Below are 22,850 nucleotides of genomic sequence, written 5' to 3' on the forward strand. Positions count from 1 at the left end.
CAAAGACAAAAATTACCATGCAGTGAGACATGTTTTAAACAGGTCATTTTGTTTATTTTATTATATTTTCAAATCATGACTATGTACCCTAGAAGTGAGGCATATGAGAAAATAGAATAAAATACCGAGATAAGCAAATCGAAGTACAATGCACCTTCCATTGAAAGCAAGAGCAAAAGCCAATGTGATGCAATGGCTTGACTTCTGGTGTTGTAGGATCCAAGTCATTGGCTTTTTGTAATACTTTTATTTATTTACTGACCTACAAGGTTATACACAGAGTAAGCACAGCCAATCTCATGGCTTTCCTTTCAGATTTCTACAAACATCTAGCATCCAAAAATATTATTCAGGCCAAAGCAGCTCTTTCTCTTTCCTTTGTCTACATGAGCTCAGAACCCTAGTTTATATTATTCCCAACTAGGTGGAGTAAAAGAAACAGCCATTCCGTTCAATCTAATCAAGCATATAGCTAACAAAAAGGGAATATTTTACTGTCCAGGTATATGAATGAGCCTCCTGTAACACAAGTGATACTCAGAGCTACATCTGGCCAATCATAATCTGACCTCTTAAGCAGTCTTCTTTTTTATAGCAGAATCACAGAGTTTGAAGTGGTGTTGCAAGATTATTTAGATAACCCCCAAAGACTATTTCTAAAGAGACTAATGCAGCCATTCCAACCAGGAGTGTTGCCACTGATTATAGTCAAAAACGAATGTCACCAATTTTCTAATTAAATCTGTATTTCCCAGATATCTTTGGGATATATTAGGAGTACACTGCCCAGAATTTCTAACCAGCATGGTCAAGAGGCTGGAAGGATTGAATTAAACCACAGTAAGATGAGGCAAGGGTCTCTACATCCTAAATATATTGTCATTTATTGAAGAAACACTAAATGAAAAATAACATTTAAGACCAATAATGGCATAGATACGTTTGCCAGTTGTATACCAATGCATGCTGCAGACTTTAATAGTCAGATGGGAGACATATGCTTGCAAAGCTGTAGTAGAGTCATAGCAGTGGTCTGTGGAAAACGTAGCTTTCCAGTGCTGATGTGCACATGGCTATGGGTGTGCATCTCTCTCTTATTATGTCAACATTTGTTGTGTCATGATCTGCCACTTGTAGCATGAAACTTACTCTGAAGTGCATACAGAATCTAAAAAGGTGGTGGCAGTTTTATAAAGCTGTTCCAAACAAAAGATAATGTAATAAAGTCCAGAATGTAAAGTGTTGCAAGAAAGCCTTTAAAACAAACTTTCACAATTACTATTCAGCTGTAGATCATTTTGCCTTGAAAAATCAAACAAAACTGATATTCTATTATCACGGTTAATCCTATTTGTGGTATTCTTTTTTTTACAAACCAGTCAAGCAACATGAAAAAGAAAAACACTATGGCTGAAAGACTGGAATGATTTCCACAGCAACCATATTAGCCACAGATCCTAATCGCCAAAATTTGTTTAGCAAACTTAGCTGGAACAAAACCAACAAAAACTGCTTCTCACTTTCTATTAAGTCAGCTTTATCAGATTGCTTCAGATATCCATAACTTCTGCAGTTATTCATTCTACTGATAATTTATGTTTTGCAGAGCTCACAGTTTCCATACAAAAAAGACCAGAGGAAGAAGAGAAGAAAAAGGATTATGCATATGACTTGAGCTAAATAAAATAAAATATTTGTTATACTATTTATTTATTTATAAATACATATGGTCTGCTGGTCCAGCAGTCCTCACACCTCATCCTAATTTTTTATATGCATTGATTCTGTGTAATTGTATGATTATAAAATAAAAAAATAAAAAATAAATGTTATTATATATTTTTAACTTACTTGCTTATTTCCCATTGTAGGAAGAGAGACATATTAGTCGATGGTAGCAAAAAATCAGGAGGAGTCTGGTGGCCCCTTTTCCGACTGACACATTTTACTAAAAGGCATAAACTTTAATGAGCTGTGGCTCACTTCAGATGCATCCAGACTCCTTTTGATTTTTTGCATACTTCCCAGAAACTTTAACTAAAGTGTAAAATAAATATATGTTTGTATTTCTGAGCTGCTTTTGCTTATGGCATTTCTTTCTTGAAAGTGAGAATAAATTACTGGTACAAGAGACATCTATGCATATTCAGTAAGGCCCTGCAGAAGGTAATGAGAGTTAATAACTTCAATAAAATCAGATCACTCTCCATCCCAGTACTGTCTGACTCAAGGATCAGTAACCTAGTGCCCATCCCCTATTTTGAACTAGACTCCTGTAAGTCCAGTTGGAATGACCAATGGTCAGAGATTTGGGCATTATAGTCCATAACCAAGAGCTAGTTTGATGTAGTGGTAAGGCACCAGGTTAGAAACTGGGAGACCGTGAGTTCTAGTCCTGTCTTACACATGAAGCCAGCTGGGTAACTATGGGCCAGTCATTCTCTCTCAGCCCCAAGAAGGATGCAATGGCAAAATACTTTTAAAAATCTTGTCAAAAGAATTGCAGGGAATAGTCCAGGCAGTTTCCAGGAGTCAACATTGACTCAAAGGCACCCTCCTCACCAAAAAAGTCCATAAGTAGTACAAGATATCAAGTTGTATACCTCTGATCTAGACTGAATGAATTAGTGGGTCATTCATACAACCTCTCCTATTCTTTCTGCTCATTCCTGGGATAACGCTACTCTACTACATGCCACTGCTGCAACTACAGTGAAGACTCAATTTAATTGTGGTGGACTCCATGTGTAGACTGGAAATTATTGCATTTTGTAAAGCAAGCATAATATTTAAAAGATTCTCAGATTGTGGACCAGCCCATGAGCAAGCAGCTTCTGCCTGCAGCTTCTCTTTCTAGCAGAATTAGTCATACATATTGGCTCAACATGTGACATGGAATCAAAATCATGTCCAGCAATGGTTTTCCATGTACAAAAATTCTTCTAGCAGTAGAACTGGCAATCCCTCTAGTACATCCTCAAAATCTGTTGCAAAGGACTGAAAGCACCTCTAGAGTAGATTTGGGGAATGAAAGAAGTTATGGGGCAGGGAAGAGGGAGGGAGAAGAAGATCCCACTGCATTTCACCCAGTGCAATACTGGATTTCAGCTGAAATATGGAATGCCAAGAAGGAGTAAGTCTTATATGGTTTTAAATTGGACCAGTCATAACAAATCTGAATAGCTTTGAGAGATCTTCCGAAAAGACCTGTGTTAACTACTATCATGCCATTGGGTTTAGAAAAATACAAGTTTGGCATTAACAAACGCTCTTACAAAAATCACAGTAAAGAGAAATGAACCCTGCTAGTATTTCTTATCAGGCTAGTTTCTAACTATCTGGCAAAGTTTCAAGGAATATATCAATATAAACATCCTGCAAAACTGTTCACCAATCAGATTAGAAATATTTCAACCTACAATATCCTACTGTTGGTATGAACATTAAGAAAAAATTTATCGTAGTGGTATAATAATGCTCATGATAGCTAAGAATATTTATTTTTTTATTACAGCTTTTCTGTACCACGGACTCCCCAAGGACTTGCACCAGTTTACAAACCTGATATAACAGCAGTAATAAAATATACCATCAATTCCAAAAACTCAGCATCCTAACAGTACCTTCTATTACTTCTTCGCACTTAAAATCCTGTGGAAAAGTTCAGATTTTACTACTTTGCAAAAGACTGTAACAGAGAGTGTTATTTATATTTCTGGAGGTAAATTATTTTCCCTGCTCTGATCTTACTTTGGCGGGGGGGGGGGGCAGTCTCAGTATCCCACTCAGGATAAACAAACTGGGTAGGTCAGTCCTACCTAAAGTAGGTGGTCTTGTAGATATGGTAGAGGAAGTCCAACTTAACTAGAGAATTCTAGCTTGGGGAAATCTCCATTACATAAAGAGTTTTGGAACAATAATGTCTAAAAATTTGTAAAATCTGTGAAGGCCTCTAATAGTTTCCCCATGTGTCAATAAGTGCAGAAAGTGCTATCAGCTATTATCACATTATTTTTTTTTCAATGGAAAACTCTTGCTAACTTATTTCTTAAGCAAGTGAAGAATGTACAGTAGGTTTCATTGCATTGTCAGTATGCAGGAAGCTTGATTTATATTTATTTAGATAGTAGATGTTATAATAGTTTATCTTTTTTCTCACCAGCAAGATTTCAATCTGTTTCAAGGAAAGAGAAATGATGAGCCTTTATCCTTAGTAAAGATTCAGCTAACAGGTTGAACTTTTCCTGTTCTAGTCTCTATTACATGTTCTATTCTCACCTTTATGGGTGTAGAAAACAATGAACTAAAATGGAAAAATGCATTGTTATTGCTGATGGTGTATTGATATTGTAATGGACTTAAGAACATGCTAGTCTCATAACTAATGGAAAATATAAATTATAAATAATAACAATTGGTAGGCTGCCATGGACTTAAACTAATGCATGGACAGAATTATTTTTTTAATGCTCTTAGCCAAAGAAAATTAGTTTTGCTTAGTTGGTTTTTATGCAAGTACCATTTATTTGATAACAAGTAGGGCAGAAATGCCAAGAGTAAAAATAAGTAAGTTGATTCACAACTGCTCTAAGGCTGCACTCCTAATTAAGTTTCTTTGAAAGTAAATGCTACTGATGTTAAAGGGGGATACGTTTAAGTAGTTGATTAGATGACATACATTGTAAATCTCACTGAACTCAGCATAACTAATTGTCTCTGGAATGTGCCTAATGGCTTGTGTAGATTTACTACATTATAACAAGTAATAAAAAAGTAATTAGCAATATTAAGAAGAAACTAATTTGTTCTGATAACTCCTCATATTGATTAACACGCATGGTACCTTACAAATGACCAACAGAAGAACTTTCACCAAATTAATTTTCATCAGTCAAATAATAGAATCAAAATTTTCATATATTAAATTTGCTCAAAGATAATTAGAAGAGGAAGTCATACTTTTTATTTTTTGATGATATGCCCAAGAATGACAACTTGTATCATCTCTGAAAATGTATTTTCTTTAGTGTTCAAGAGAATATAGAATACTTCTTCCAAGAAGTGCCCCTGCAAGTAGTTTTAGAGCCCAACATATTTTTTTGATTGAAATTCAAATTCAGTGACATTATACTGACCTATAGTGTCAAGAGTTACTCAGAAGTAAATAATCTGGAGTTATGCATACAACTGCCAACTAATTCTTGCAGCACTAACCATACGAGCAACAATGATGGAGCATTTAGAAAAAAAAGATATCTGAGATCAGAGCTAATAATCATCATGCCTAGTCAAGGTATTTTTAAAAATTAAAACAGCAAAGGAATTACTTTACTGTGGATTTATTTTCTATTGCATTGAGCATTTATTTCTGAGCATTTATTTCTACTGCATACTGCAAAATGAGCCAATTTATTAGTAGTTACCTGACTTCTTCCTTTTGTCCCAGTTGCAAGTAAGAATCAGCACAATTCAAGGAACATGTGGGTATTGTTCAATGTGCACAGCCAGCCCTTTAAGGATGAAGAGATATCCCACAGCGATGATAAACAGATGGCTACAAGGTCAAACTAGGACAACAGCAACAAATGGCTATTTAGTGGCCCCTTAAGGCCACTGGCTTTCCAGGCTGCATGGAAACATTATGAGTTGTGCTTATAACTAAAGCCCATAAATTTTCATTTCACAAAGAAAAAGAGAATTCTCCAGTGCTTCACACTGTTAAGAGTGAAGCTGAAATGAGGGTACATAAGATATCACAGGATAGTAAAAAGTTTTTTTTCTTTGTTCCCTACCACACCCATTCCTATCTTCTGCATTTCCAACATGCCAGATATCAAGGGAAATATCCACAAAACTATGTGAAATCTGTCTTGCCCGCTCCTCTTCCTTTCACTGATCAGTTTTAGCGACAGCTAAAAGTTCAATGCATCCCTGTGGGCTGATGAATTTGGTGGCTATCTCCTTGGAAACCCTGATATTTACAACCAAATAAAAAAGGAAACAATGAAGAGATAAGAATGAGGAATTAAAAACCAGGTATATTGCCTCTTAAACAAGACCAATCCATTCAGAAAAATATAGGCAAACGTTGTAATTTTTGACTTACTCCTTCTGCCTTAGCTCAGTCAAGTACCTCATTCCAATACTGCTAAAAGAAAAAGGGTTTTGGAAGCTGGCTTAAGAAAAGAAAATGCATACACTCTTACTTTTACCCATCACAAACCCAGCTGGTTGACCTTGGGACAGTCATTCTCTCTCAGCCCTAGGAAGGAGGCAATAGCAAATCACTTCTGAAAAAGAAAACTGTAGGGACTAGTCCAGGCAGTCACCAGGAATCAGAAACTGACTTGAAGGTACAAAAAATAAAATAAAATAAATATAATTTACAGTAATCTGAACTTTCAACTCTTAAAATATTACTTAAATGTAACTGCTGATAATGATACTTTATTAGCATAGGTAATTCTACCTGTGGGGCTTACTAATGAATGGAACCATGACTTCCTAGAGAGCTGCTTAGAGCAGTAGTTTTCACCCAGGTATATTTTGGTTATGTGTTTTTATAAATATGGCATAATGGAAAAATAACAAATTATCAACCGTAAAAATATGCATGACTTGTATCATTTTCACAGGAAGAATATTCAGGGACTTCTGTTACATTGATTTTAAGGAGAGCGTTTTTGGTTGGGGCAATCTAGAATGCAAAAATTGCCATTGAAGTAGGTGACATAGGGATGGTAAATATTTGTATGGAAGTGATCGCTGCTTAGCATCACTGGGGCTCTCTCCTGCCTATATTTTTCTCCAGTCCAGGTGATGAGTAGGCTAGATCTCTTTAAACAGGAAATCACGGGCAGAGAAAATCAGTAGATCTCCTAATCTTCCTATTGTTGACAACATGAGTATATCTGCAGCATAGCTCACAAACTAGAAGTCCTAAAACACAGAAGTGATTGACATATTACATAGCACATAGCAATACTCTCCTTTCAGCTGTTCTGATACAGGAAAATCCCATATTTGGAACCTCCAAGCTCTTATTACTCTGGGCAAGCTGAGTCTTGTGATTGTGTCCTCCTTTATAGCTCATTCTAGAGACATACTCAAAGTGTTGTCTCCCCATTACTCACAAGGTTGACAGCTCATACAGGTCAACTTTACGTTTACTTACTACTTTTGGACTGTCATTCCTCCATATCATATAAAGTTGCTCTATTTTCTGCAGCAGCATCTGAAATTCACAGGAAAACTGAGCACCAGTAAGAGCTGTTAGATCAGAAAAAGACCACACCCATGTATCTGTAGCACTGTTGGTTATCACTAGTTATTTAGTTGTTTAATGTATACTACAATTGCTATACTACACTACTTTATGCTACACTCTATTATATTATAGTTTACATATTTTTAACATCAACATTAATTTAATTCTAATTTTTAGCTGTTTGTACATAGCCTATAGGCTACATAGTTCCTTTTGGATTTATTTATGTTTGTCAGGGATCACCCAAAATAAAGATTTGACATTTCTTTTTCTTTTTGGGTGTGTGTGCGTGTGCGTGCACTACATAATTTTTCCAGAAACTCAAAGCATACGTGATTCTTCTTCTTTCCACCTTGCCACAACAAATCTGAATTTTAAGTTAGGCTGAAAGATATTCTTAGAATTAGTTGCACAGTAAGCTTAAAGAACTTAGCCCAGAACTCTCCAGTCCTAGTCTGACTGACTCTATAATCACTAATTAGTATTAATTAATACTAATTACATTAATAGTAATGCCTTCTCTATCCCAGCCCTGCCCTCCGGAACACCATTCCCCCAATCTCCCAAGGTACATCTGGCTCCCCACCCTGGTCATGTTCAAAAGATCTCTGACAACCTGACTCTTTCCCCAGGCCTTGGCGTAAAGTTGGTGGTGGGTCCAGCATGCTTGATTGTCTTTTAATTGTTGTTTTTCTTCTGGCATCTGGGCATTTTTTAAATTACTGTATGATTGTTTTTACTGAACGCCACCCAGAGTCATTGTAGAGTTGGTGACTTATAAATGTCTCAAACAGACAAACACACATATAATCCTAACAGCATGATGACCTTTTATATGTATAGATAGGAATCCTCTACTTCTTGACAACTTTTTTTCATGAGTTCATTTTCCCAGTAACTCCGTATCCAATATACACAAATGTGTAATTTGTTAAAGAATGAAAGGAGGCTCCATTTCAAATCTTGAATATGTAGCACATCATATTTGTAACTTTGCCAAAATCCATGAAATTTCCTAGAGTGGCATATTAGGGTAAAAAAACACTGGTGAAATCCAACAAAAAAGCCTGGAAGTACCAAACTGAGTGAAACAAGCATGATAAATCAAGGACCTGATCCATAACCTCCTGTATATATCCACAGCTCTATCTGCCCAAGCCATATTCTTGTATTTGTGTGCGTGCATGCATAATAATGCACACTTTCCATCTCCATCCGTCATTACAGTCTTCTCCTACCAGCCCCACCCTATCTAGTAATACAGTCAGTTCCTGCAATATAATAAATGGATCTAAAACATGCCCAAACCTCCTACCCCCAGCCTTGGCTCTCATGAAGACATATTCTCAGACTTCTAGAGTTGCCAGCTTTTGCTTTTGGCAGTCCTGCTGGTATGCCTTTAGGAGTAGCACCTCACACAGAAATTGAGCAGGTGAAACTTTTCCTACTGGTTCATTTACATACTGTAGCAGAAATAAGCTCCTCTTACAACATTTCTGTATATCAGGCTATAGTTAAATTTACAATAGGCACAACAAACATCTTCTCAACTCCTATCCATTCCTAACTAGATCCTATCAATTCTACATTTCCCCAGACAACTACTCTATACTGTGCCCCCAGTTATCCCAAGAGGAAAAGAAATAAATCCTGGTTAAAATGCAACCGTATCAAGGAACAGGTGAGTCAGCTTTGTAAAAATACCACAACTTTCAATGATAAAACTTCTAACAGCAAGAGAAGCAGAAAGACAATACATCCACAAAATGTTAAAAGATGCATGATAAGGGTACATCTTTTCAAGCTTTGATGTGAATTACACATGTTAAATATGTGGCTGGCTTGTGTTCATTCTGGCTTGTTCTCCCTGTGGCTTTAGTGGAGGCCACCAGCCTTTTCAGGTCCTAATTGCTCAAATCTTGATTCCATATGATTATGAGAGTCTAAAACAGCTATTGTGCCTTGGCAGAAAAATCCCCTCCCCCTCCGCTTTTTTTAGAGTAGACATATCCACATTCTCTAGCTTAATGTATCTTATGCCAGCAATAAAATAACCACTACATGTATTTTGCTGGTCAATGACCAAAATAAAATGACTGACTGACCACTACATGTATGAACCAGTTGTCCATCATTTCTCTTAATTTCAAGCCAGCACAAATGTTCATGATCAAGTGACAAAATGTATCTCACGACATCAAGTTGGAAGTGTGAAAGGCCTGAGCTTATGTTGCCATGTCATGATGCACAGTTATTTTGGTGGTATTGTGATTAGGAACTGACATCCACGCAAGCCAGTATAGTAGGGTATAGTAGATAAAATCTGGGTCACTAATATGGCACCATGGACACCAATATGCTCACTGGGTTCCTTGACCCACTTCATTTTATTATTTTTTAATGAAACGGGATGCCATTATGCTGCAAAGCAAAGCCCTGGCTTCTAGCATCTTCTGAATTTCTTAGAATGCCTCTGAATCCCACAAGGCTCCAGAGGTAGTCTTTGAACACAAAAACGGCATGGCTTCAGCCAAGTACTTCGTTTAGAAGTTTGAGGAGGATGAGGAAAGAACACCTTGTAAAGCTAGAGCAAGTTATAAGGACCAACCTCACCAGTTTGCCTTTGGTAAGTGGGCACATTTTGGCAAAGGCCCCCTGCGCCACAGCTGCCACCTGATCTTCTAGCAGGAGCCACAAGTCCAAGAGGACCTGCAAATTGCATACCAGATCTGTCCAGTGGAGTGTTACTCCATCCAGAGTCAGAGATAACAACTTTCCTGATCCCGGATGGCCACAATCCCACAACTACTCTGTCTTGCTAGGGTTGAGTCGCAGCTGGTCTCTCCCCATTCAGGCCCTTACAGCCTCCAGGCACTGAGCCAGCACCTGAACAACATCACTTGCCCAGCTTGGGGTAGAGATGTGTAATTGGGTATCATCAGCATACTAATGATACTGAACCCCATGCCACCGGATGACCTCTCCCAGCAGCTTCATCTAGATGTTAAATAGGAGGGGAGAGAGACCTGAGCCCTGAGGCACCCCACATAACAGGGGTGATGATCTAACTTTGATCAACATTACACTCTCAAGTCTCCACAGGTATCTCAATGACAATCTTAAGCCTTGAGGATTCTTATTTCTGAGGAAAGTACTTAGGGGGAGTAGAAAGCTATCTTAAAGTGTTTTGGTTGTGTAATAATACTATGAGGATAGCTTTATGTGAGGTATGAAAACTTCTCATCTCCAAATAATTTACTAACAGTACACAGCCATACTCTCTTTTATTAGATTTATGACAGCAATAATATTCATAAAGCATCTGCCAAGCTAGTCTCCTTTTCAGGTTTGATTATCTGTCTGCTACTTGGGGGTGCGCTTTAACTAAGCAGATGCAAGATGTGGGAAAGCCATTCAGCTTGAATTTATGCTTAAGAAGTACCATCTGTCTAAAACACAGCTATTAAATATAGGCTCCTCGTCTGGGCCACAATACGGTTCTGTGGTTGGACGTTATTAATTGCAACCTGACTAACAGGTGCTTGCCAATTTCTTTATATTCTTAGCATAAGAAAGGATTAAATTTCCCCCTGGCTGGAAAGGTAGCATTTTCGTTCAACTGCAAGTTACAAAAAGCATATGATGGAAGTCCATCATTTCAGGATAAATTTGGAGCAATGGGTTGCTTTTATTAAGTCGTCTTTTTTTAAGTATCCGTGTTTGCGATTGGGATGTCGGGTATGGAATAATCATTGTGTATTATGCTTCTAACTTTACTTTGTTCAATACTCCCTTTATCTATCCACCTGTGATTATACTTCTTGCACCAGCCACATTTTCTGTTTAGCAAAGCAATTCATTAGGAGCAGATGCCCAGAACATCTTGATTATCACTGGCCTGCCCACAGGGTCATCCTCAACCATATTCTTTGAAGCCTGGACTAAGTTCTGTCATGAGAAAGGTTCTACACAGATCCTATCCCTAATGGCACCTAAATTAAGTTCCAGACTGTCTCCTCCTCCTTCAAAGAAGTCTCAAAAAACACATTTCCCTCTTCCCATCTGCTGTGGTGTCTAATCTTTTTCACTAAATTTACTAGGCTGTTTAGCCAGCATGACTTTTCAACCTATTGTTCTAAACACACACACAAACACAACTTTTGTTGTAAGTTTTGTTTAAAAAAAACTTAATAAAAGTATATAAAATCCAATGTAAAGCTTTTAAAAGCTTTTCATTTTTAATAACATCTATGTAATGGCAAAGCCTCGTGTGGCACAGAGTGGTAGGCAGCAGTACTGCAATCGATCCCAGCGGAAGGGATCAGACATGGCTTGGTGCTTGCACAGGGGACCTTTCACCTTTCACATACGTAATATCAAATGCTTGACAAAATGAAGTCAAAATGAGCCTTACTGACCACCACAGGGCTTGCTACTAAGTCACTAAGACTGAGATTACATTTCCAAAAGCAGAGAAAACCACTGTACCCCAAATCCCCAAAGAACCAGTGGCACAATCAATGGGGACATGGTGCCAAATTTCTTTGGAATTTGCTGAAGCCCTTAAAGAAAAAGGTCACGTTGCTTCTGGGGCAAAGGAGTGATTTGATCTTGGGGGAAGTCACTCAAATTCCCTTATATATTGAAAGAGCTCACTGAATGTGTTGTTAGGTTATGCTGACTAGGTGCATAAAGATGAGGAAGTATATACTAATCACTTTTCCTTCTGCTACGTGCTTGGCACTACGGGAACACACAGATGAATTGATTCCAAGTTTCTCCAAGCAAAAGGTAAATCTGATTCTTTCACAGGTCACTTTAGAGGTCTGTACTGAAGCTATTTAATGGTCTGCTAGAACCAGTGAAATGAAGCAGAGCTTAACACAGGTGAGAAGCTGTACTCAGAAAAAGAATATTATCTTAAAATAGCTTCAGTGAGCATGTCAGAGAAATACAGGTTATTGATCTTACACACTCAGCCCTCCCAAGCATAAAGAATCACACGCTTAGACATAGTACGTTTAAAAGTAAAAAGAATCTTACTGACTTTTTATTCTTGGTTCAGTTACATCCATGTTCAGTGGAAAAGATGAAATCTTTGTTCTTCTTTTGTCCCTAAACATAATTCACCCTTAGCCCTACAGCTGCCAAGAGCTGCGTGGAAGATAGGGGCAGAATTCTTCATCAAGGCCCCCGCACATGGCCCTCATGAAGAAAGCAGCATCCATGCTGCCTGTTTGGTCGGTGGAAGAAGGAGGAAGAGAGAGAGAGAGGAAGTGGGAGTGGCAATAAACAGCTTCATCAGAGTTGCATTGTGGGACAAACTCAATTACATGCTAATACACATGCTAATGAAGCATGCTGGATCTGCCAGGACCTCCAACATGTAGAAGACATATTCTGGAATGGCCAGGCTGGCGTATGTGCAATCCAGTGACTCTCTTGTATATTTTCAATTTTCCAAGAGTTAATTCCCTTCTTATCTAATGCCTTTCAATATTAATTAACTCAACTTGCAAAACACACTGTAAGAGAAATCGCTTATATACCCACAAATATGATTTATCCGTCCAAATATTTGACAAACATATATAATGCCTAGGAAACAATCAATGGCAAACACTGGCAAATCTTCACATATTCTTATCTCTTACAATTAGGCTATATAACGAGTCTTCTCAGTTGCTACAACTTTCTTTAAATTTAAAGCACCTAAAAATGGAAATAGAGCAAATATTTATTTACAATTTACTGACTTATCAGAATTGGTATATATTTGTATATGGATTTTTGTCACTTCCCAGCCTCTTTTGGCGGCCAGGGGTGGGGGAGCAGAAAATTCTATCTAAAAATTAACTCATGTCCTTTCTGTATTTTAAATAATGTTATTTCCCAAAGTGTTATAAGCACTACTAGGAAGTGGAATAGACATACTATAATCATGACCGAAAGAGTGTCTCAGACAGGGATATTTGGTGGGGGGCATAAAAAAAATCAAGATGGTGATGGCATCCATGTGATCAAAACCCTGCCCCTTTTTACATGTCTCACACATGGCACACATAAAAAGGAGTGGGGTATCAATCACACAATCACAGCCACTATATTGACAATTTTGACATCCAACTCCCCTGTGGATGCCTAGTCTCAGGATTTACATAACAGCTTTCCCAAAAAGTGACATATCAAGGGTTCAGTTAGAACCCCAAAGGAAGCACCTGGAGACAGGCAATACATATAGCAGTGCTTCTCAACTTTGGCATCTTTAAGGTATGTGGACTTCAAATCCCTCATGCTGGCTGGGGAATTCTGGGAGTTGAAGTCCATAGATCTTAAAGTTGCCAAGGTTGAGAAACACTGCCCTATAGCATAGACTTGTATGGCCCATGTTGATCCTGTAGTTTTCTTCTGTCTGCTATATAGGTGGGGCAAAAAAAGTTAAGGTTCTGCTGAAAGTTCACAGCACATGCTTAGACATCCATTTAATCTGAATCAGAGATTCTGCCCCACAAGAATCTCCTCTTGCTGTTGGAAATGGGTAAGTAACTGGATTTGAACTGAAAGGAAATATTTGAACATTATTTCAAAGCCTCTTTCATCCTCACTTAAACTCGTGGGGCTTTCTTAAATTTTCATAAATTTAGAGCTGGATCCAAAATAGTTCTTCTGCTACTAGAAGCATTCCTTCATTCACTCAAGCTCCCAGTGAATAAAGGGATGGCTATGGACTTTTGTCATAAAGGCAGACACAGTGGTAACACTGGCAACCTACTCCTGCCTTCCTTCCAGCCACTTGGTTGCACTGTTTGCAGCTAGGTCTACCCCTTCGCTTTCAATCCTGTCTGCTCTATACCTGAATGCAAGCTGTCCTCTCCATTTCAAAGGTAATTATTTGGGTTAGGAAGACCACTTCTTCCTTATAGGTTAACAGGCTATCCCACTGGGCACTCATAACTGACAAAAGTACACACAATTCAGTTCAGTTCAGTTCAATTTTATTACGGTCACTGACCAGTACAAGATACAATTCTATAAAGATGTACACATTGGCCTTAGCCTTAAAATATGAGTCATCTGATTTAAAATAATTTTAAATTTGAATTTACAAGTTCCAATTAAATATTAAAATACATTTAGATCACAATGTAAAAGAGCCCCTTAATCAAACTCATTTGCTGCCAATCTTGTACTGAGTAGGGCATGGGCTGTCAAGACCTAGGGTACTGCCATGTGAAGAACACTTCACAAATCGGCATATTTCAATAGTTTTGCTAACCGTAATACTTGTTTTCCTCTCCTTTCTGTATAGTACAGTGTTGTGGACAGGCCATTCAATATGCCGTATTAGGAATAAGAGCCTACAAATTGAGAAGCAAATTTCTTTATGCACTGAAGAAATGAGAGATTTTTTGGCTCTAACGCTTGATTACCTTTCCTTCCTCTTCTGTTTCCTGTGTACAAAGCCTCAGTGCTCTTGTGCTGACAAAACTCGTAGTACATGAACATGAAAATATTTTCTACATTCATATCAACAGAGAAATGAAATGAGTCGCCTCAGGCTATACAGGATGTTAGCGGGAAGGCAGGATTTGAAACCCCAAATCTTAAATTCCCAGAACAGAAGGATCTTTTTCCTCCTTTGAAATAATGCAGAAGAAAGAAATGAATATCTGAAGAGGATTATGTTTAGTAACACTGCTTTATAGGACACGGTATGAAATACTTTGCCAAGCATTACCTCACCAGGCCAATTAACCACCACCTTTGATTAGCCACTACTCTCAAACATTTTTAGCATTTTCTAGGTGTGTCAGCACATCTCACGCTTCAAGCATTTAGAAATCCTTATGATAACTTGACGCTGCTATGGTAGCCAAACACTCAAACAAGTGAAGAGCAAACATGTAGGAGTATGAAACTACATTAATGTGTAGGTGACCTCATGTACTTTCACTCTGAAGAACAACATACCACAGGTGCCTCCATGTAAACAGGCAATAGCAATCACAGAACTACTGGGGTAGCTCAGTACAATGATTCTGGGGAAGGAGAGGTGGTTGAACTAAGAACCAAGTGAGAATTTGTGTTCCACTTATGTAGACATAATGATACCACATCCATCCAATATGATAGCAAGAATACTATATTGGACATTCCAACTACTTCAACTAGAAGGGTGGTATTTAGGCATAAATGTTCAGCCTGAACATGTTCAGAATTATACTACTGTACATTGAAAAGGACAGCCTCATGTAGCGCAGAGTGGCAGGCGGCAGTATTGCAACCAAAACTCTCCCCACAACCTGAGTTCAATCCCAGCGGAAGCTGGATTCTCGGGTAGCCGGCTCAGGTTGACTCAGCCTTCCATCCTTCCAAGGTCGGTAAAATGAGCACCCAGCTTGCTGGGGAAGGGGACGACTGGGGAAGGCAATGGCAAACCACCCCGCTATAGTCTGCCAAGAAAACATCGCAAAAGCAGTGTCCACCCAAAGGGTCAGACATGACTCGGTGCTTCCACAGGGGACCTTTCACCTTTTTTTCACATTGAAAGGAGTGGGGAAGGAGAATAATTTCTAGCTTGAAAACTGTTGAACCAACACAGAAAGTAATTGTGGAAACAAATAGGGATAGCTGTAATAGAGGACAAGACAAAAGAGAGAATTAACAGCAGATGCAGAATTTAGTGCCTCTCCAATTGTCAGCCTTCCCAGGTAGACCAGACAGGAAACACGACCAGATGAGCTACATCTACTTTATTGTAAGGTTACAATAACAGAATCTCACAAGTCTGAAAGTACAAATCTCCCACTGTCTCTTTTACAGCCTGAGAAGTTAGGGAGGGTCCCGTCTGAGCCTCTTTCTCCACCCATTATGCAGCTGTGGGCTATGCCCCCTCTTATCTGACAGTTCCCTAGGCAGCATCTCTTTGCCCCATTTCTCAAGGTCTTTCTCGCATACCATTACACCAATCCTGTGTTAAGTACATTTCTGATGATATTTTTTCTTTATACTCACACATAAAATGAATATAGGAAGTGGCCATAGACTCACTCTGAGTACCTTACCCACGATGGTGTAGCCCTGATCTGTCTTCACGGTTAGATTCCTTTCTCCTTGCAGCCCAATTGTGGGGAGCTTGATATCATCACCAGTGTTGTGTCTGGAATTTCTTTGCCCAACATGTTTCCTTCGTAACCCTACAGACTATTCTGATAATAATTCAGAAGGAAAGGCATGGTGTTTGCTGTGTTCTGCTAAGCCCTTTGCTCCAGCTCATGTCTTGGTACCACCTTCTTCTGGGGTATTCTGCTCTTTGTCAGTCTACATCTCATTTCCTATTTTTTCAGAGAATGCCTGTGATGGCATGCATCAGAAGGTCTGCATGTTGGTATCCCTTGAGGGGTTTAATTTTACATGTACAGCTGGGCCAACTGGGTCACTCCTGACACATTTCTAGAGGGTGTGAATGTTCAGACACCATTCACTAGTAGAGGACAAGCCTGCCAAGAATAAGGCAAAGAGTACAGGGGGGAGGTAGGGAGGGAACCCTTCAAAATCCCATTGTATTTCACACAGAACACGCAAATTCATCTATCACATGGAATGAAAAATAGAAGAAAGTTCTGCATCATTCCACTGATCTGGATCTTGCTTTCCTCTTTTCCTTCCCACAATTTTTTTTACTTTCCCTTTTTCTTTTCCACAATTCTATCTATATACAGCATGCATCATCTTTTATTTTATTTCCATGCATCATTGAAAGAGACTGTAGGGGGGTTCCTGAATACATTTAACCCAATTAAATGTTGGCACTGCATTTTGTTTTTTTCCAATCACTGAGCGGAAATTTTAAATGTCAAGTTGGCCACTGTGAATTCACGCCTCCTACTACAGTATATTTCCTCATACTAGGCAGCTAGCAAAATATATCCTAAAGAACATGTTCATTGTACAAATTTCACTTTAAATATCATGTGTAAAGTAAAGAGCAATAGTATGATAGGAGTAGAAGCAGCTGAAATAGTGAATCATGCTAGGAGTATTTCATGCTACTATGTTATATTAGTAAAATCTAACTGTAAAAAGACTGATGTGACTTTTGGCAGATGTCTCTCTTGAATTCAAAATTTTCAGTTACTTTCAGATGATAAAGGTTGCAAAAATCACATGAACAATAACCCTAATGTTCAAAAATACAACTCTCAATTTAAAACCAGAGAAAGGGAGTAAAAATAAAAATTCTTTAAAGGCTCCAGTATTTTATACTAAAAGCATAATGAAATCAATGCCCAGTGGATATTTATGGGGAGGAAATTTGATCAGGAGGACATCACCATAGAAATTGGGATGGAGGAGATATATTTTTGGTTCAAATTTTTTAATGATCTTCCCCAACTTCTACCTCCATGCCTTACAAGGAAGCCAAAATGCACTTATACACTGAATTCGGCACTTTTCCAAAGTTTATTATGTGGTTTGCAATTCAAAACATTCATACAGAAATCTGTATATTAAAAAATATTGTAATTAAACATGTACGTATTTGGGACAAGCATACACAGAATGTATCAGAGGGATATCACTTGCAAATTGTGTATATGCAAAAGAATGTATTCAAAAGTGTATGATGTAGAAGCAGGAAGACTGCCTATGTTTGCATGTATATACATCTAAATTTGCAAACAATACAGAAACAGGCAGAAATGGATTTACAGTTGGGAATATGATGGAATCTAATATAAAGAGTTTTGCCTTTCTCTAATGGAGATGACTCTGCCTGAGGTGCTCAGAAGCCACAGTGAAAACACATGATAGGCCATCCTTAGTGAATAAAGTGAATTACGTGACTTGTGTCATGACATGACTGACACAGATTATATAATTTGCACAACAGGTCATCCCATCCTTGTGGACTCCTATGCCTCTGTCCCTGGTCTCCTACTGAAGGGTTGAACTGAAAAAGTGATCTTAGGGCAGTGTTTCTCAGCCTTGGCAACTTTAAGATCTGTGGACTTCAACTCCCAGAATTCACCAGCAGGCCCTGCCTTCAGTTCTGGGAGTTGAAATCCACACATCTTAAAGTTGCCAAGGTTGAGAAACACTGTCTTAGGGAATGGAAAATTTCCTTAATATGTGATGCAATTGCCTCAGAACACCAGTGGAAATCCATTTAGTGAATGTATTTAAGCAAGTATATTCTTAGCTTAACCTGCCAAAATATGAACAACCTGTTTCATAATATATGTCGCCTCCTCATGAAGCTTCCCTTCATGGTGGAAGCAAATACACTACGAAGTCTGCTATGATTAGCAGCTACAGCTATTAAACCAACTTTAAATCACTGAACATCTGACTTCTGAAATTAACTAACTATAATTTCCTAGGTTTGAGAAAGTGGTTAACTACAATGAATGGACTGCCTAGCTAGGTTGTACATTCATGGGAAGTGGGATACAAGACATGAGTATGGCCAAAAGTTATAGTTTATCTTGGGTTATTAAACTGAGATATGACAATAAAAAAATATGCCAACCCCTGGATAAATAAAATTAACATTGGTAAGACAATGCATTTTGTGTTTGCTCTTTTGGCTGATTAAAGCCAGCAGATGGGTTGGCTTGAAGTAATAATTCATTACAGTGGAACTCTTGTATCAGATATCCAACCAAAAAGTAATCGGTTAGGGATACATATCTATATCTAGATTTCTTAAATATCCAATATGCAAGCGTCTCAGTGTTTTTGCTGAGGATGTTTCTGCATGCTACCATAATGAAAAGGGATAGGCATTATGGACTAGTATACTTGCATTGAATTATTAAGGGACATGAGCCCCTTGGCTAGTTCCTTGGTACCCCAAGCCTCAGATGAAAACAGCACCTCCTCCAGGACAACAGTACCTTCCATTTGCTTTAGTGGTTGCAGGTTAGTGCAGCAGACAGCAAGGAAACACCAGATTCTGCATAGAACTGACACCACAGAGGCTGGTCATATAGTCAGACCTTTTATATAATACTTATTCTGAAGCATTCCAGGAGCACCCCCATGCCCATCATATACAGTGTATATGAAATACCATAGAGCACATTCAGGCCTCTGCGGCCTGTGGTTGAACAAATGAGAACCTTTCCATCCACCAAAACAGAGTACATACTTACATTCAATATAAGATCATTTTAATTGCCTTATTAAGGACTTTGGTTTCAAAAGAAATACACACGTTGCCAAGAAAATTGCTATTACCTGTACCACTGGATGTCCCCCAGCAGACGCCTTGACAGCCCCTCGACTCCCTTCCGTCTCATAATGGGCTCGGTGATGGGACTTCGGCTGCACTTCAATCCGAAGTTCATAAGGTCCTGAGTGAGATGGCAACTGCCAATCCAAGGCAGGCAGGGATGGACTATAATGGAGAAGAGTAGGAATTAAATATTAACAACCATTCTGCTATCATAAACCACAATAATCTGGCACTATTACTTTAGAGGCCACTTTTAGCAGATCATCCGTCACCATCTTACATTTAAAATTTCATCAATGGAGATAATGGTATGACATAAGTAATTTAAAAGGTAATGGTTATTTTATGAAGATTTATGGATGACACAGATTAGATAGGCCAAATGCTATCAGATGCTTAAACAAAATGGAAAACATTTTAAGCTTGGCTTAAAAAATAATAAAAAATACAGTACATTAAGACATCAACCCATTAATCAAAATAGATAAAGGTGGATTGTAAGATGTGGAAAAATAGCCCCTCTAAAATTCAATTTTGTGCAGAAATAGCCTTTGGGGAATATCAGTATTTCAGTTCCTTCAATTTGTATTCAACCAGCTTCACCTTTTGAACAAACCTTGTCAGCAATAACAATTCTTCCACTAACAATTTTTGAAAATCCCAATCAGCCCTACAAATTGACCTCACAAAAGGTCCCTTTCCACTGAGACTGTATCATTTTGTGTTTATTGCCAACCAAGAATGTACAACTTGCAGGCCCAGGGTCACAGACAAGACCCAAAGACTTGAATGTGGCTCCCAGATTGTTGGCCAATTATTATTTTTTATGTAATAAAAGGGAGAAAACATTAGGAGAATGATAATATCAAATGGTTTAAATTAATTAAATTGTAATTCAATTTGAACTTAAATTAGCCTGAACAAAGTTGTGCTCCCTTCCCTAGGGAAACCAAATATTGACTGACTTCAATTAATAATGATTCTCAACCCATTTCCATGGATATCTTAATGAATCTATCTATTGGGTGGATGGGTAGGAATCTTCTGTTTTCCAGTTGTAGCTGATCTAGAACCCCCAGTGGCTTTAAGTAAGCCATCAATAAGGTCAATGGTGGAGAATGTTGGTAATTGTAATTCACCAACATCTAAAGGGCCACAGATTCTCCACTTCAGTTTTACATGATTGTCAAGACAAATACTGTAGTGGAAGATCGGGAAGCTTTCACTGAGGATCTCCTCTGGGTATGTGGCTAACAGAGAATATATACAACAGAACACTACAGAACTTTAATTGGATTTTCCAGTGGCTGCCCCAAGCACAGATCAACCTCACCTATTCTGTTCCCAAGTTTGATAGGTTGATCAAAATCTAAAGCATGTTTCTATGAGCATTCATTTGAATGTAAACAAAAGTCTATGCACTAACAGGAACCATGCTATGTCAAGATTGCAGGGAGATGGATTCACAGTCATTTGAGCACCTCCTTATCAACATGGGGAGATCAACTTACAAAGTTAAAAGATCTTCGATTTTGTTCATAAACTGCATAAGTAGCTGTGTCTTCAGCCAGGATCTAAACTACCAGAAAGGATACCAAGCATATGGAAGGGAAAATATATTCCACAACCAAGGAGCCACAACTAAAAAGCCCTGTCTCTTACAGAACTACTTTGACTCATACTCTAAGAAGGATCACAAGAAGGCAATCTTATATGAGAATCAGCATTTCTTGCAATAATAAGCTATTTTAGGTTTTATAGGTCAAAGGTTTTATGTTTACATCATACAAGCCTTCCTGTTCTTGAGACATGCCACAAACTCCTGATTTCTGTGGTTGTGGTCTATAGCCAATATCTTCTTCACAGTCTTTCCTTTTTCAGTGAAATCCATTCCTGCATTGTTCTCATGCCACATGGGAATGTGGTATTTAGTAGCCTACATACAGGTGACTGATACAGACTTCTTAAGGATAACTGGAAAATTACAAAGATTTATCCCACTTCATGCATTGCTTTGCTACGTATGCTGTCATTTGAAACATTCCTGGATAATTATCTAGAGAGATCCTGCTTGACTACACAATAATTTATATAATATAAAGCAGCTGTATATCTCCTGTTGATGATTACTGTATATTATAAAACAGATGCTTCTATTCTTAAGCCAGTTCATATACGATAGGTTTTTCTTCCCCCACCCCCACCCCCCAGAGGACAAAATATATATCAGATTATGACATGTGGATGGTATTTCTTTCTTAAAAGCACTAAACCATCTATCATCAAAATGGTCCAAATGCTTTAAATTTTAAAAGAGAAAGAAAGAATAAAAATGGAAACTAACTTCACAAATATGTGTGTGTGTATACGTGTGAGTTTATGCCTACACATATGTATACAGACTTCATTATCGCTGCTTAATCTCAGAACAGTACCAGAAACATGATTCAAAAGAGAGTTGCTGATTTTGTGTAAGGCGGCCACACAGTTCACACTTAATTAAAATTCCAGTGTAAGCATGGATGAATAACAACAACACTAAATTGGTAATCGTATTTGGAGTAGATCCACTGAAATTAATTGGGCCTAACATGACTAAGGTAAACTTCATTGGTTTCAACAGGTATCCTTCAGGGAGGGGTTGACTTCAGAACTGCACATCATTGTTTTCATAAGAACCTTGAAATGCATCATCTGGACACTAATGCAGAAGACATTCAGTTAGAATGAAATAACTAGAATGGGTCCATGAACTGGAGAATAGATTTGAATATGAGAAATGAATAATGCTCTGTCCTTCTAGACAAATATTCACTCTGGTTTGTATGAAGCTTTCCTCGTTTCAGCACTACAACTGAGGACAAGACATTGTGTCATTTCATTGTTGGTACCATCAAACACCAGAAATCCTCACTCATCTCCTACAAATCTTTTAGAGGCCTATCAGTTGACCCTAAATGATTTTCTCCCCACCCCAATCTAAGTATTATGGCTGTGAAGCACTTCCGTTTGGAGGCTGTGTGCTCCTGAGTGAAGACATTTTTTCCTTTGAAACTGAAGCACTGCCCAGCCCAATAAGATACTTTAAGAGTACATCGAAAGTGTGTCATATGAATGAAGCAAATGTGTATTGAAACTCATGCAGCATCCTGCACTGGGACTGACTGCACTCCCCTGCTGACTTCTGCCTCAGGAAAATGTGGGTTTTCTAGTTGTTCAGCAGCCTTGGGGGATTTTCACTTAATTCAGTTGGGTAGATAATTCACATGTTGTTTGTTAAGAAAAAGTTGTAAGCTACATTACAAACGTTGCTGATCACCATCCAACTATCTACGATTTCAC

General features: G+C 38.2%; 1 protein-coding gene across 4 annotated transcripts in view; it reads right to left on the bottom strand.

Moving 5' to 3' along the window:
- Positions 1-22,850, bottom strand: part of NFATC1 (nuclear factor of activated T cells 1) — a 142,131-nt gene that overhangs the window by 84,203 nt on the left and 35,078 nt on the right. For all 4 annotated transcript variants that reach the window (XM_063299018.1, XM_063299019.1, XM_063299020.1 and 1 more), the window contains exon 3: positions 19,511-19,670. In XM_063299018.1, coding sequence (XP_063155088.1) covers positions 19,511-19,670 — 160 coding nt within the window. The remainder of the gene's footprint in view (positions 1-19,510; positions 19,671-22,850) is intronic.

This window comes from Candoia aspera, chromosome 3, assembly GCF_035149785.1.
Source record: "Candoia aspera isolate rCanAsp1 chromosome 3, rCanAsp1.hap2, whole genome shotgun sequence".
Taxonomy (NCBI): Eukaryota; Metazoa; Chordata; class Lepidosauria; order Squamata; family Boidae; genus Candoia; species Candoia aspera.